This window comes from Rhinopithecus bieti, unplaced genomic scaffold (genome assembly GCF_001698545.2).
Source record: "Rhinopithecus bieti isolate Rb0 unplaced genomic scaffold, ASM169854v2 scaffold_19459, whole genome shotgun sequence".
NCBI lineage: Eukaryota > Metazoa > Chordata > Mammalia > Primates > Cercopithecidae > Rhinopithecus > Rhinopithecus bieti.
The window spans coordinates 469577-486210 of NW_016809864.1; the positions used below are offsets into that span (position 1 = coordinate 469577).

The 16634-nt window shown below is 47.6% G+C and overlaps 1 protein-coding gene across 2 annotated transcripts in view; it reads right to left on the reverse strand.

Moving 5' to 3' along the window:
- GRIN2A (glutamate ionotropic receptor NMDA type subunit 2A) overlaps window positions 1-15003 on the reverse strand; it is a 443108-nt gene extending 428105 nt beyond the window's left edge. For both annotated transcript variants that reach the window (XM_017890721.1, XM_017890720.1), the window contains exons 1-3: window positions 14663-15003; window positions 13888-14078; window positions 11981-12412 (exon numbers count right to left, since the gene is read on the reverse strand). In XM_017890721.1, coding sequence (XP_017746210.1) covers window positions 11981-12394 — 414 coding nt within the window. In that variant the 5' untranslated portion in view covers window positions 12395-12412; window positions 13888-14078; window positions 14663-15003. The remainder of the gene's footprint in view (window positions 1-11980; window positions 12413-13887; window positions 14079-14662) is intronic.
- Between the last annotated feature and the right edge of the window lie 1631 nt (window positions 15004-16634).

A 16634-nucleotide genomic window follows, 5' to 3' on the forward strand; every position in this document is an offset into this window, starting at 1 on the left:
AAAAAAAAAAAAAAAAAAAAAAAATCACAAACAGAAATAAACTGCCATTCCAATTAACATTTTCCCTCCTGAAATGGGTAGCACAGCCACCTCCATGGAAGGGAACCTGAGTCCAAAGATCTGCAGTGAATTAATGGAGCAAATACTCTTCCTCTGAATGCTCTCTTGTATTATTTAGAATTTTTTACTCTGTACATCAACATCTATTTCAAAATTTAAAAAATGGAGACAATATATCAATTGCCATCCCATGGAAAGTTACAAAATTTGAACGGAAAGAGAAAGCATTTGGAAAGCAATTTCAGGTTCATTTTTCTTTTGGGGGATGTGGAGGAATAGGAGAAGTGAATAAACAACAGAATAGTATCTAGAGCATTTTCTGCCACAAGCAGATGTTCCAAATGCAGGAGAATACAATTGACAAAAAAGAGTAATTTGCCAACTGAAAAACCAGAGAGGAGACTGGCTGGCTGTTTAGAATACAAACATATTACTACAGGAAGATGTGCAAAACAAGCTGAAAATACTTTATTAAGTAATTATGATTAACCTGATGCAAGTGCAAAAATACTCCATTTCGAGATCATTGGCAGTTTTTCTAAACATTGTCTTCTGTAGATGAGCTTCTTAGCCAAAAACATTTTCACTAGTAAATATGACGCCGGCTGACCTACTTATGTTTATATTTATATATGTGTGTGTGAGTTGATATACACATAGGTTTTCTGCTTTTCAAATGTCTCTACCTTCACGATAATGTAAAGTCCTTTGGGAACTTGAGGTGATGATGCAGGGATTATAAATTCCTCCTCCATACCAGGCAAATTTATACTGAATTACTCACACATTTGGAAAAAGTGAGGATGTTGGTTTTCAGCCAAATGCTTGGCCTAAAGCACCAAGGCTTGGAGATTTTTTTTTTTTTTAAATCAAGGATTTGAGAGGTACAGAGTGTCTGAATAAGAAAGAGCCTCAGAGGTGACCCAACCCAACCTTGCAAGCCCAATTTTCTACCCCATTCCTGAGGGACAGACAGTCACTGTTAGCTCAGTCTTACTCTTCCTATTCCATGACACCTCACAGTCTTCTGTTAGAGAGCTAACTACCGAAGCTTATTCCTCATATCAAGATGAAACTTTACTCCTTATAATTTCACTCTTGGCCAGGTGCAGTGGCTCATGCCTGTAATCCAGCATTTTGGGAGGCTGAAGCAGGTGGATCACCTGAGGTCAGGAGTTCAAGACCAGCCTGGCCAATATGGTGAAACCCCCATCTCTACTAAAAATACAAAAGTAGCTGATGGTGGTGGCAGGTGCCTGTAATCCCAGCTACTCAGAAGGCTGAGGCAGGAGAATCACTTGAACCCAGGAGGCAGAGGTTGCAGTGAGGTAAGATCATGCCATTGCATTCCAGCCTGGGCAACAAGAGCAAAACTCTGTCTCAAGTAATAAGAATGATAATAATAATAATTATTATTTCACTCTCATGTCTGTCCCCAGAACAACAATAACAAAATTAAAACTTAACTTTCTACCTTGTAACAGCTCATGGGGTATCTGAACACTTCTCCCATATCCCCTCTGAGATTTCCCTTCTCCAGGCTAAACATCCCTAAATACTTCTTCTGAAACTCTTAACATATTTCATTTAGAGTCTATGCAATCCTAAAGGCCCTTTTTCTGCATGCATTGCAATTTTTCAACATCCATCTTTAGATATTACTCCTCAGAACTAAGTGCAATTCTACATATAATGGTGTTAGTGTTGCTGGAGACATCACTAGTTGTATCACTGAGGCATCACCCCACACCCTCGCTAACAGAAGCAATTTTGCTCAGTGGCAATTACCCATTCTCAGAGAGGAATCCGGGATCTCTATCATTGTTGTTTGAGTGGTGGGAATGTGACCCAGTTCTGGCCACTGGAATGTAAGAGGAAGACTACTCCAATGAAAGGATAGAGGCCCTAGAAGAAGGCTTAGTTTTCTCTCCCTTTTTTTCCTGTTTTGAATGCCAGGAGGTGAAGGTGTGATGGCTGGAACAGAAGCAGCCATATTGTGACTCAGATAAACCAGCAGCTGAGGAAGGCTAAGTAGAAGAATGGGAAGGATCTGAGTCCTCAATAGGACATTAAGTCACTAAGCTAGACCTGAGGCTCCTTATTAAGCAAAAGACTGAATGTCTTTAATGGTTTAAGTCACTGTTGGTCAAATACTCTGTTACTTGCACCTGAAAGCACTCCAAACAACAGAAGAGGTATAATGGAGCTATCACCTCCCTTGATTTAAACATTATATTTCTATAAATGTAGCCTCCACTTTTTATAAGGCCACAATATATGTGGCCTCCATGTGTATTTCTAGATATGTGGCCTCCACATATCCCCACTTAGGATCTGCTGAGCTTCTGGTCAATACAAAACAAACAAGCAAACAAATATAAAGTCTGTATTTGAGTACCATGATCTCAAATACTCACAGAAACCATATCATTAACATAAATGTATGAATCACCCTAGATATTGGATAACAGAGTGGGGGCAGCTGTAGCAAATTTGAAAATGCATGCCTGTCTAAAGATATTAAAATTTCAGCATTTAAAAATGCTGTACTGGTGAAACAAATTGCATCTATGAGCCAGATTCAGTGTGCGGTACACCAGTTCATGACCCTTGCAAAAACCTTTCCCAAGTGAGTTGGATGTGATAGCTGGAATCGAGGCAGCCACATTGTGACTAAGTGAGTTGGAAAGTCTCATATCCCCCTTTCTGCAATAGTGAAAATTCTTCTTAAAACTATTGAGAGAGGTTGGTCAAAAGGCACCAACATCCAGTTATAAGGTAAATAGGTTCTAGAGACCCAATGTATAGCATGGTGACTGGTGATACTATGGTGACAATACAAAAATGTATTGTACACTGGCAATTTGCTAAGATAGTACATCTTAAGTAATCTCATCACACAATAAAGGTAACTATGTGAGGTAATGGATATGTTAATTAGTTTGATTCTGACAATCATCTCACATTTACATGTATATCAAAGTATCATTTTGGCTCATGCCTGTAATACCAGCACTTTGGGAGGCCAAGGGAAGAGGAGTGCTTGAGTCCAGGAGTTTGAGACCAGACTAGGCAACATGGTAAGACCCCTGTCTCTACCAAAAAATTTAAAATTAGCTGGATATCATGGCATGCACCTATGTTCCAGCTACTTGGGAGGCTGAGACGAGAGGATCACCTAAGCCCAGGAGGTTGAGGCTGCAGTGAGCTATGATCACGCTACTGCACTCTAGCCTGGGCAACAGAGTGAAACCCTGTTTTCTTTAAGAAAAAAAAAATTGTGTTGTACACCTTTAACACATAGAATTTTTCTTTGTCAATTAACCTCATTAAAGCTGAGCAGGGTATGGAGGGAACCTCCAGTGCAGTCTTTAGTGTGGCTCCATCACTTCAATCTGAAGTTTTGAATTTTAATTCCATCTTCCAATATCTTAATCCTTTTAGTCAAGACAACCACAATATGAACATCAAAATCTGTTATTTGTCTTGAATCTGAACCCCTTCCCTAAACCAAATGGATTCATAGTCATTAACTTGAAAGGGCAATAAAATAAAAGCAAAAGAATAAGAAGCCAAAGCCCTAGGTTCCAGTTACAGCTTTGAACAATGCACAAATTACTGCAATTCCCAGATCCTTTATTTCCTCATCTGAAAATAGAGATTCTTTAAACAAATACCTTTGGAGCTGCCAGGTTCCCCAGGCTATCACTGAGTTATTAATCCTTGGCAGAGATAAAATGAGAAACTGTATATGTCCACACTCTAAATCCCTAAGCCCCATGTAAACATATGGTCCAGTTGGTGGAGTCATTTAGTGCAAAGGTCAATGAGATAGTCTTCTCCTACGATTGCTTTCACGCCGACCACATTTAGGTTTGGTTTGCCAGGATAAAACTCTCAGCAAGTCCTACAAAGGCAAAGGAAGCTTCTGGTTTTCCCCATTGAGAAAATATAAATCATTTCACGTTAGACCCTCCACTTCTGACAGTTCTGTGGGATTCACTCCCAGTTTCTTGCAGAGTATACCCTCATGTAACCATATCATCCTGAATCACTCTTTCTGGTTATTAAAAAGTACATGTACACTGGAGAAAAATAAAAACTACAAAATGCGGACACAATAACAATAGCATTCCTGTAATAAGCATTTATTTTAAGGTAGGCACTGAGACATGGACTAATATCCATGTTGTCATTTAAATCTCACAGCTCTATAAAGTGGATGCTATTATTGTTCCCATTTTAGAGATGAAGACATTGAGGCTCAAGAAATTAAGAACTTCCCCATGATCACCCAGCCAGCAAGAGGTGGAATCCCTGAATTTAAATTCAGGCAATCTAACTCAAAGTACAATATGTTAACCACTTGTTAACGACATTCTTTAAAAGATTAAAGCAGCCATGAGTCTACCACCCCAAAGATAACTGCTATTCATATTTTGGTATGTTTGTTGCCAATCTTTCCTTGATGGGGCATAAAATTTTCAGAGCTGGTAGAGATCTTGGTGATAATTTTGTCCCAAATCCTCATTTTGCAGGAGAACCAGAGGTTCAGACAGGTGAAGGGCTTTTTCTAAGGTCACACAGGTATTTTTGGAAATTGAATTTCATTCTTCAGACTCTTTGTCCAAGGTTTTCTTGGATCTTCCAACTCAGGTTGATTCATCATGGCTGCCTGGAGTACTGTGTTGAGAAGGCCAGTGGGCCCAACAGGGCCAGGCGTTACAGGAGATTAATGACGGCAGCAGTGAACATGGCATCCATGGTTGCATACACGCCATAGATCTGCCGTCTTACCCAGGAGCAGCCCCTAGAAGAGATACTTCCCTCACCTACATCATAGGCCTCACAGTCCAGTGCCTTCAGGACACTGTGTATGTAACATAAATGAGTGAAGTGAAGTGATTGTTGGGAATTTAAGAAAGGAAGGGCACCTGTCTTGTCCCAGGATGGCAGTGGGAGGGCAGGGATCGTGGCGGGTGGGGTAGGGGATGAGATTCATCTCCAGTCAACTATTGCCATGGGGGGAATCAGGGCCAGTGTGGCCAGGCCTTCTGACTGTTTCAAAGCAGCATGAAGTTTGGATTTTCTTTTCAATGGGATGTCTTTAAAACGTTGGCAACTTTAAAACGTTGGCAAACTTTAAAACGCTGGCAACTTTAAAACGTTGGCAAAGAATTAGGATTTGAAAGATCAAGGGTGGGGGATGCAGGACAAACAAAAGATACCAATTAATAGCCTTATAATGTCTCATTTATGTGATGTCTTATCAGAGGCTACCAACTCTCTATTACAAACCAGAGATTCAGTTCCTGTTTCTCTTCTGCACACCCCTCTTTCTCTCTCATTCCCCACTCACTTTGCCTACAGTAGCATTTTCCATCTGAGGCCATGAGAAAGAAGATAAACACCCCTCCAAACCCACCAGACCACAGCTCTTAAGGGCCCAAACGATTACCAGCAACCCCTGAGGGCTATTTGGAGTGTGAGTCACGCTACCGGGAGGATGCCTGTTGGTCTCTGATGACTTATGTGAGGAGGTGTTGATGATCGCATCTGACATGCCTCATGGAAAAGACTAAAGATAGGTCTCCCCACTCTCCCAGGAACTACCTGATGCCTCTTTAGCAGGAGCTGAGTGGGCTCCACCAACATTCCGATCTGCGCGTCTGCCCTTTTCGAGAGCTTTCAGTGTTTAACGGGAAGGCCTGTCACTCGCATCCAAACTGTGGAGCTGCCAGGTTACAAGAGCACCAGCTTTCACCTCCTGCTGATGAGCTGTTACTCAGCAGTTCTCTACAGGCCTTTTGTATGTAACCCCCCAATTTATATTAATCCTCAGGATGGCTAGTAATTATCTGCCCACTAGAGAAAAGAAAAAAATTGGCAAACACCTATGAAATCAGTCAGCATTGAGGGAACAAACACTGCACGAATGCCCTGAACCATACTGTGATATGTTCATCCGGAAGCTCCAACAAGCTGGCATCAGAGCCAATGGCTTGATTCATTCAATCAACATTTACCGTGTAACAAACGCAAAGGGCAGGACAAGTGCAAGGTGACGAAAAGGAGATGCCCCTATGGAGCACAAATCAATCTTATTAATGGTGGGAAAAGAGAGAAATGGTTAAAATAATTGTGGTATGAACTGAACACTCTGCAGCCACTGAAAATCAAGTTTGAGAAGTCTATGTAGTGATGAAGGAAAATTCCAAGAATACATAATCAAGCTTAAAAAATATATAAAAGCAGGTTGTGAGATAAAACTGGGTCAAAAGCCGAGTGAACACATTCAGTAACCTTCCTTTTCTGCTCCTAAGACATAGAATTTATAAAGAAATCTTTAGTTATTTTTAAATTTATATACTATTGCTTGGAAATAAGAAAAGGGAATCACAGATCAAAAATAGAGAGCAATCCCTAAAAATAAATGAACTGAAAGATGGAACTCTAGGGTTTCAAGTAGGAATCAAAGCCACATAATCAATGGAGGGTAGGTCCAATATGAGCCGTGAGAACAGAAGTGTCAATGCCCATCCAGGGAAAAAGGGGAAGAAGTGGACCTAGAATCCTGCAGCTAGCTGTGGACGGCGCTGGAACATCCGCACCATCCACCAACAGTCACAGCCAAAAAGCAGGACCCTATCTGTGTCAAGGAGGCAAAATGAAGTCACCTACATGAGACGGACTCCCAAGCCTGCACCACAGGCAGTGTAGAATGGGAAGAGAGTACAAAGCTGAGCTGTTGACATGGGCTCTGGCTTAAAGCGCACACCCTCACAGATGTAGGGCATAAGTAATCATAAAGTTGCCTTGAAAATAAGTTCACAAACAAAAATTAAAGAACATGTGAACATCCCAACTGACTCTACAAATGAAGGAATTCACAACTGAAGAAACAAAGATGCTAGAGCAATCAGAGAAGAACTTTATAATACATATTTTTTAATCTTTGAAGGGACAGGGGAGGGAGTTACATGCACAAAGTGAGAATAGTTTTTCATTATTTATAAAACAAAAAAACAGGGAGGTGTAAAAAGGGACCAATTATTATCTTGGAAATAAAGTATATCCTTGTTGAAATCCATAACTCAACTGATAGTCAAAATAATAGACCATCCATGCTGTTTCTTTCTAAAATAAAATAGAACAGACACAAATGAAATGATGTAGTTAACTGGAGTATAGAATTGAGGAAACCTTCCCAAACACAGTATAGAGAACTGAAAAAAGAAAAACAACTTAAGACACATGGAGAACTGATTGAGAAATGACATATATATATATGTCACAACACTGGTCCCATAAGACCAGCATTCTAAGTTTTTGCTGTACCTTTTCTATGCTTAGATATGTTTAGATACACAAATACTTACCATTGTATTACAGTTACGTACAATATTTACTATAGCATTCATACAGTAGAGTATGCCGTAGGGGCTTATAGCCGAGGAGCAACAGGCTATAGCACAAAGCCGAGGTGTGTAACAGACTATACCATGTCGGTTTGTGTAAGTGCACTCTGTGATGTTCACACGATTAAATCACCTAACCAGGCATTTCTCAGAATGTGTCCCATTATGAAGCGACGCATGACTATATATATATGCATGTATATTCAGACAGAGAGAATAGAAATAATGATGGAAAGGAAACGAACAGCAGTTCAGATATTTCCAGAATTAAAGAAAATCTTGAAGCCTCTAAGGAAGTCCACAGAGGGCAAAGCACAATAAGAAAAACCATATATACTATAAAATCCTGAGCATGAGACTAAATAGATAAAAGGAAATACACCAAAGTGTCAGTAGTGTTTACCCATGGTGATAGGATTTGGAGAGAGATTTTTATCTTCTTTAAATTTTAGTGTACTTCCTAAGTGCTCTACAATGAAAAGACATTATTTGTATATGCCTGTGGAGGAGAGAAACATTTGTTATGTCAAATACACATACACAGATAAACACAGTTTTAAAAAAAAAATCTGCCCTCAAACGACTTACACTCTAGTAGGACAGATGAGGTTTGCATAGAAATAACATAGAAAACAAAACCTAAGTGATAACTGGCATGGATGGATATAGCTAAAATCTGAGCCTCGTCTTTTCCTGCACGGAGCAGTTAGGAATAAGGAGAGAAGTGGTGGGGGGTGAGAGGGGTTGAGGACACTGAGTAGAAGTGTAAAGATCTAACCCATATGCTGGGCTTACTAGGGACTATTACTGCAGCTGGAGTGTATTTCACTTAGACAGGGTCAAAATGGCCAAGCCAAGATAAGATTAGAACTTTATCTACATCGTGCATTGCTTTCACCTTTAATTAATTAATTAATTAATTAATTTTCTTTTTTGAAACAAAGTCTCACTCTATCGCCCAGGCTGGAGTGCAGTGGCACAATCTTGGCTCACTGCAACCTCCACCTTCTAGGTTCAAGCAATTCTCCCTGCCTCAGCCTCCTGAGTAGCTGGGATTACAGGGGCCTGCCACTACATCTGGCTAATTTTTGTATTTTTGTAGAGATGGGGTTTCAGCATGTTGGTCAGGCTGGTCTTGACCTCCTGACCTCAGGTGATCTGCCTGTCTTGGCCTCCCAAAGTTCTAGGATTACAGGCATGAACCACCTCAACCAGCCTTATTTTCACCTCTAATTTAGTTATATTGCAAGACCACCCAACAATGCAAGCAAAACATTAACACCTCAGTTGCAAATTAAATTAACACCACAAAAATCTGCCACATTTGCATGACATTTCAATTGTTATAAGGTTTTGTTGTTTTCTTTAAGGGTCAAGTAGACAGAGAGAAGGGTAAAAAAAAAAAAATGTGTGTGTGTTCATGTTAACTGATAACCAAATTGACTACCTTTCTTATTGGCAGGGGCACTATCATGTTGCCAGTTTAGAAGTAGAAATAACAAAAGTGTGTTCTGGGTGGCTTTACCAAATCAACATCATTTTATCAGGAGGCAGAGGTCTTATCAATCTAGGGTGGTTGAGGCTGTAGTCATAATACCATTGGCATACCCAGGCTAGGCAGAGTTTTAAGCAATGCACCATGACTGTTTCTTTGGAGCCAAATCAACTGAATGTTCAGCTCTAAATGAAACAGGTGGCAGAAGCACAAACCATCTACATATGTTACTAATGGAAGGAAGGGATGTTCACATCTCAGACAATCTCCTTTCTAAACACATCCCCAGTGTCTCAAAATACCACCTTTTAAACCAACTCCTCTCAATATCACCCAGCTCCTCTCAATATCACCGTTCCACATAGGGACTAGACATGTGCCCCGATGTTACCTCCACTGAGCTCTTTGCTTCCCTGCCACCTTGCCTTATCTCCCTACAGTTCCACCAGAATCACAGAGAGGGGCTAATCTCTCCAAGACCAACTCTGAAAGTCCCAACAACAATAGGGAGTATGAAATCCCCTCCCCCATTTTTGAACTCATGAACCCTTTCATTCTTCTGTCTCCAACTCCTCTTAAACCTCTATTCTTGATTTCTCTGGAAATGTCTTGTCTCATCTTCCTCTTGTCCTTTCCTGATTCCTTTTCTCTTCTTACTCTTAAACGAGGTCACATTTTGGTCCACATCCCCAAAAGGCAGTTTCATCACAAAGGAGAGAAGAATGTTTCCACCCATACTCCCTGGACTTCTCAGAACTTTCTTTCTAATGCCTCCTTCAAGGGAAGAACAGTTGCTGGTCTAGCTGGTCAGAGCCTGCCATTCACTCATTGGGTCAAGATTCACTAGCAGGCAGGGTCCCTGCCTATCAAGGCGGTTCCTATCCATGGCCCTACACTCTTCCTACTTCTCCCTGCCTGCAGTTGGATGAATGTGTCACATGAGAGCCTGAGCCACACACCTATCAGCTGAAACTTAGAAGTAAGAGCCAAAGCCTACCTGGAACCTCCCCATCTCATACCACCTTTTCCAATTCAGCTTTTCCCAGATTTCTCCAATGGGTTGTGCCAAACCCTCATGGATCCAGAAATTTCACTTTTAATATGGTTACTGTTTCTTGTCTATAGCTACTTCAGAAAACCTCAAGAAGGAAGAAGGGATCCATGGTAATATTTAAATCCCAAAATCACACTCCAAGGCCTGGCTGGAAACTGGCTGTTCTTCCTCAATGCCTTCATTAGAAGATTGGCGCCTCCTATACAAAAGCCCTCTAGGCTGTGATTCATCACAGCTCTCCATGCTCAGCCCCTCCCACAAAATGAGACTGATTCCTTGTCCCTCCTGAAGATGGATGACATCATTAAAGTATGGGCTTGATTTAGTGGAATGGAAGATCACAGCTTGGGACCAGAAATTCAGCTACCTAGCTACATCACCCACTATGTGGTCTTGGCAAAGTCCCTTAACTCCCCTATGGCTCAGTCACTTCATCTGAAAGTTACAGGATGCTCCAGGAAACCCTAAGGTCCTCTCCAGTTCTGAAACTGTCAGTGGTGGCAGAGCATGGCTAGTCCCTACTATCTTCTTTCCAGAAAGGAGCCCCCCAAAACTGAGAAGTGACTGGGAAAATGCTCAACCACACACAGGAATTCTGCTAGGCTGCAAACCATTTAAAATGAATGTTTAATAAGATACTGCATCAATTGTGTGCTTCAGCTGAATGTGCTGTAGCCCGGGAGACCCGAAAGAATTAATATGGTTCCCAAAGGAGCTGATGGGAATTGCTGAAACAGAAGCAAAAGCTGATGTGATGAATATAAAAGTGCTTTGAGAGCATCGAAAGGTAAGTGCTACAGTGAATGTCTGCTCACCCCACTAGAATATCTCCTGCCATCTAAGGAACACTCTTCAAGAAGGTCTCAGGGCTAGAGACCATGGCACACAAGTACACTTACTCTCCCCTTCTGAACTCCCAATCCTTTCTCAGGACTTAGAGGACAGTACACACACAACTCCAATCTTTCCCTTTTTTCTCATTCCTCACTTTACTTCTTCATTCCAGCCTTCTTCCTTCCCTCCACTTCTGCATAATTCCCAAACCGAGCTGTCCTAACATCTCCTTCAAATCTTCAAACACTCTCCCATCTTCTCCAAACCAATGCCCCCAGGCTGTCCACAAAAAAAAGACCCTCTCTCATTCGAAGTCAGCAGATTTTTTTACACTCGTTCGTGCATTTTGAGACTCTCCAACTTTAGTACCAAGACCCATCTGTTCAGGAGCCAGCTCCTTCATCTGAGGGCCTTGGAGCCCCAGACAGAGAACATGTAAGGAAAATGCCAGGCCCTCCACGCCCTGGGTTTGGAGTTAATCATCTCCACTCCCACCCACTCCCCTTGAGGAAGGGGTATCTCCTCCGCTCCTCTGGCCCAGGGTTCTCAAACTCCCTACCTCTGTTCCTCTAAGTGCGGAATCGGAGGAAGCATGACATTTTTTCTGCCCTTTTGTGCTTTACCTAAAAACTTTGCATTTTCTTCCAGAACCTACCCACATTTAAAAATTTTTAGAAATAGTTTTAGTCACTTACCATAAAAGGATAAAATGGACATTTTCCCAAAAAATAATCAGGTAAAACTGGCATTGTGGAAATAGGAACCATATGTCTCCAGTGCTCCTGGGCCCACCTCTGTGCCCCACGGTACTTGTAAATCTCCAAACATGCCACCACCACCCCACAGCCTACTTCTCAGTTTTCTGAGCTCTTCCTGGAACACCCACACCAAAGTGCTCCTGTGTACACCATTTTCAGAAACAAGGCAAAAGGCATTTCCATTCATTTCTGGATTGGAGAGGCAAGACCTGGTTCTCACCAGGGCCAGTGGCCACGACCCTCCCACCCCTACCCCTACTTCACATCAAGACAGATTCTAGGGGTGTCCGAGGACCTGCAGCAGCTGCCGTGCAGCTAGTGGCTTCCCGGGTCCTGGCAGGGCATCAGATCCCGGCCTTACCTTGTCAGCCATGATCATAGATGCGCCCCCGTGAATGCCCAAGATGGGGACGAAGGTCTGGGAGGAGATAAAATCCAGCATCTGGGCCACGGCCTCCTGGTCCGTGTCGTCCCCAAACACAAGGCCGTGGATGCGTGCCCCAGACATGAGGTCGCACACGTGCGTGATGAGGCTCTTGGGGTCGGTGCGGTTCATCAGCAGAGCTACCACGTTCACGTCCAGGGGCAGCCCCGCCGCCTGCTCGGGGCCCCACAGGGTTCGAAGTTCGCGCTCTGTCACGTCGTGGCTGTGACCCAGCATCACCGCAATATTCAGCGCGGGGGGACCCTTCTCCACCGCCGCGCTCGGCGCCGGACCGCGCCAGACCAGAAGGGCCGGCAGCACCAGCAGGGTCCAATAGCCCACTCTGCCCATAGTCGCCACTGACGGTCCCTGCAAGGTGAAGAGTGAGAGGCAGGGCCGCGGTGAGCAAGACGACCAGAAGGAAGGGATTACCAACGGGGCCCCTGCTCTACGAGCCAGGGATGGAACTCAGCAGCTGGATAGGCTGCTGGGATCACGGACTCCATTCCCAATCCCCGACGTCATCCACGTCCCTCGATCCGTCCGTCTCTAACTCTATCTACAACTCCAATCCGAGCTAATTCTGCATCCCCCAGCCCATTCTCACATCCAGCTTCCTAATCCCCTGTCTCCAGGCGCTTCCTCATCCCCAACTTTGTTCATATCCCCCACCGCATTCCCCAGGTTCGCTAAGGGCCACAGACCCTAAGCACCGAGCGCGTTCTTTACCCCACCAAGCTGGTAGGTGCACAGAATAAACCCACCAGCCAACCCCTCCCACCTGGGATAGTGAGGCCCAAGTTATCAACCCCGCCCCCTGCTGGCGCGGAGCGAACTACCGACCCGGCTGGACGTGCGGAGGCGGCGCGCAGACCCAGCGTCCAGGCCTGAGAGTGGAGCTAGTTGGCTGACCCGGCCCCCTGCGAGACCGTCGTGTGCACCACACACTTTGCTCTACGCCCAGCCCCAACTACAGACCCGGCTCGTCTCAGGCAGAGTACACCCCAGGTGCTTGAGAGTGAGGACGCTGCCTGGCGGGCCCAGGCTCCGCGGTGCCTGGGGGAACTTGGGGCTTGCCCCACCTCGCGCTGAGAGACCGTGAAGAGTCCTTCACTCAACTGCAAGTAGGCCCAGGACCCACCCCCTACGCTCGCGCGTGCACACAAGCACATGCACACACACATGTTCTCTCACACACACCCTCTCTCACGCGCGCCGTGTGCAATGCTGAATTCTGGAGAGTAGGCGCGTCCCCCCGCGGGCCAGCGCGTGGGAGCTGGCAAAGAACGTGCGTAGGGGGAAAGGTAGGCTCCCAAGAAGCTCCCAGACGGACGTGGACTGTACAGCCCCTCCCTAGCCTTTCTACTGCGGGCGCTGTTGCCAAGTCTTAGGTGCACGTGGGCAGTGGGCCGCACACGCTCATAGGCACGCGCGCTTTTCTGCGCACTTCCTCAGGCTGCTGTAGCGGTGCCCACTGCCAGCCGGAGTACCTCACACGTCCTCAGGTGGTGCACACGCCTGAACAGCGGCAAGTCCACAGCCCCGCGTACCTGCAAATACCAGAGCGGTCGTGCACGCGTGACCTGACGCGCGCCTCTCGGACCGGGCGCTGCTGGAGCCGGGGGAAGTTGAGGCGAACTCCAAGCGGCCTCGGCGTTCCTGGGTGAGCGCTGCTGAGCGCGGAGCCGCAGCGCCCCCTGGTGTCCCTACTGCGCCTCGTCGCTGGGCTCCCTCCCGCTTTCCCTCTCCCCTCTCTAGCCTGATCATCACCTCTCCCGCTCTCCCTCCGGTCGAGTCTCCCTCCTCCCCGGCCCACGGAGCCCTGATCTCCCGCTAGGACGTACCTGTAGCCCGAGAAGGTCGAGGATGCAGTGGGGCGCGCTGCGCGCACGATCATCTCGGCCGCCTCAGCAGCCACCGGGTTTAGCGGGTTCCCGCATGCTGCGGCCCCCGCGCGCTCCCCTGGCTGTCCCGCGCTGTCCGCATCGCCCCCACGGGGGGCGGCTATCCCAGCCGGAGGCTCTGCAGCAGGGCTCTACCGGGTCGGAGGAGAGAAGGAGAGGCAGGGTCAGCCCACCAGCGAGGGGAGGGAGGGTTGAGGGGAAGGCTGCAGTCTGCAGTGCTCACAAGCCCCCTATGCGCCCAGGGGGGCTAGACAAGAGGGGGGAAGCTGAAGCCCCATGCCCACGACGCCCCCAGTGCGGATCCTCAGCCCCTGTGACTGATAGCGGGAGCTCCACTCCAGGGTGCACAGGAGAATGGGAGCCCCAGGTTGGCAACCCACGAGAAGCTAACTGGGGACCTCCACCAGCACCCCCTACCACCTCCCCAGCGCCGGCTGCTGGGAGTTGTGCGACCGGGAGCTGCTAAGCGAGGGGGGTAGGGAGAGAAAGAGGAGGTAACGAGGGTGGGGGGGCGCTGGCTGAGTTTGCGACGAGCCGGCAGTAGGAGAGGGGGAGGGAAGGACGCGGGCTCCCGCGGTCCCGGTTCCCCGAGGGAGGTGGATCGTTCCCACGCAGCGACCCTCTTGAGATCCTGCCGCTCCCTCCCTCTCCAGGCCTCCCATCTCCCCCTTCCCAAGGGGGCCTTCCAGGCCCGGCGTCCCGCGCCAGCACTCACCGCAGCCTCTCTCCACATAGTTCTCAGCAGTGGCCGCTCCTGGTCATCTCCAGGGCTGATGGCTGCGGCCGCGATTCTTAGCGCTCACCAGGTCCCATGATCCGGCCAAGCCCTAGGAGCTCCCCTCCAAGAGTCCTAGCTCTGCTTCCTGCCCCACTCCGGACGGCAACTGCCCGGTCCTCTGAGCGCGCCGGAGCACCCTCTCCGCAGCCCAGCTCCGGGCTGGTGTGTTTGAGGGCGAATGTGTGTGAGTGAGTGTGGGAGCGCGCGCGCGCGTGTGGCCGGGGATCCCCGCGGTCCCCGGCCGAGAGAGGCGCGGGCGGGGAAAGGCAGCTCCCTCCGGGCCCTTCGCTGCGGGGCCAGCTCCGCGCAGGGCGTTCGGCTCCCCACTTCCCACCGGGAGTCCGGAGAGCGCCTGGACACCCTGGTTCACAGCACTGGCAAAGCCGGGTTCCCGGGGCGTGTTTCTGCTTCGGTCGCCTCCGAGGAAGAGGAGGGGGAAGGCAGGGGCGCCCTCCACACCAACTTAGAGACTTGTTCTCAGCCGGCGAGACGCAGTAGCCCCCGCGCAAGCCCAAGAGGCTTGGATCTCCGGCGGGCGAAAGCGTCTCCTGCGCGCAGCTTCTCTCCTAGGTGGGTCGAGACAGACCCCGCAGTCCCTTGGCGGCGACGCGGAGCGCGGCCACCCGTTCCGAGAGCGCACGGTGGCAAATAAGGCCAGGATAGGTGGCTGGCTGGCGACGGGGGCGCCTGCGGCGGCGCGCGCTGCTGTCCGTGGTGTTGGAACCACGCTCTCCGCCCGCTCCCGGGCGTCTGGTGCGGCTGAAGAATCAATTATTCAGATCTCTGTACCGCTTCCTCCTCCCCCAGTGCCTCGCGCTGGGTACAGCTATCCCCCTCCACGCACAGGCGCGCCGACACACACACACACGCACAGAGTCTGCTCCAATGCTTCTCCCTGTGCCTCGCCACCCCCGTACGGGAACCCACTCCTCTGATCTCAGGGAGCCAGAATCCTAAAAGCAAAGACTTCTGCATTTCCCACTTGCTTCCTTCTAAGTTGCACCAAAAAGAAGTCTCCCTGAGGCTGCGATTTCTATGCTACCAGAAGAGATGAGCCAGAGAACATGGGACGGCCTGGGTGTGTGAGGGCTCGGTTGACTTAAATTCTAGCGACTGGGCATGAAATGCATGGCCGAGTGAGGAGCTCTGCCCGTTTTATACTCACCTGTATCTCCAATGCCTGTTTGCCTTTCAGGCCTTGGAAGGAAAGGGGTCTTAAATTCTAAGAGGTTTTGTAATCACTGTTCTAAGCCCGCCTCCTCCTCTTAACCTAATGTCACCTGCTGCGGTCTAAATGTGTGTGTTCCCATCCCCAAATTCACTGGATAAAATCCTAACTCTCAAGGAGATGGTATTGGGGCCTTTAGGAGGTGACTTCACGGCTTCATGAGAGTAAAATGGGATCTGTGCTCTTATAAAAGAGACGCCGGCCGGGCGCGGTGGCTCAAGCCTGTAATCCCAGCATTTTGGGAGGCCGAGACGGGCGGATCACGAGGTCAGGAGATCGAGACCATCCTGGCTAACACAGTGAAACCCCGTCTCTACTAAAAAAAAAAACAAAAAACAAACAAACAAAAAAAACTAGCTGGGCGAGGTGGCGGGCGCCTGTAGTCCCAGCTACTCGGGAGGCTGAGGCTGGAGAATGGCGTAAACCCGGGAGGCGGAGCTTGCAGTGAGCGGAGATCCGGCCACTGTGCTCCAGCCTGGGCGACAGAGCGAGACTCCGTCTCCAAAAATTAAAAAATAAAAAATAAAAGAGACGCCAGAGAATCAGCTAGGTCCTTCCACCAAGTGAGACTTAATCAAGAAGGCATCGTCCTATGAGTAGGAACCAGGCCCTCCCCAAACATTGAGTTTGATGCCACTTCATCTTGGACCTCCCGGCCTCAAGAAGTGAGAGAAATAAACT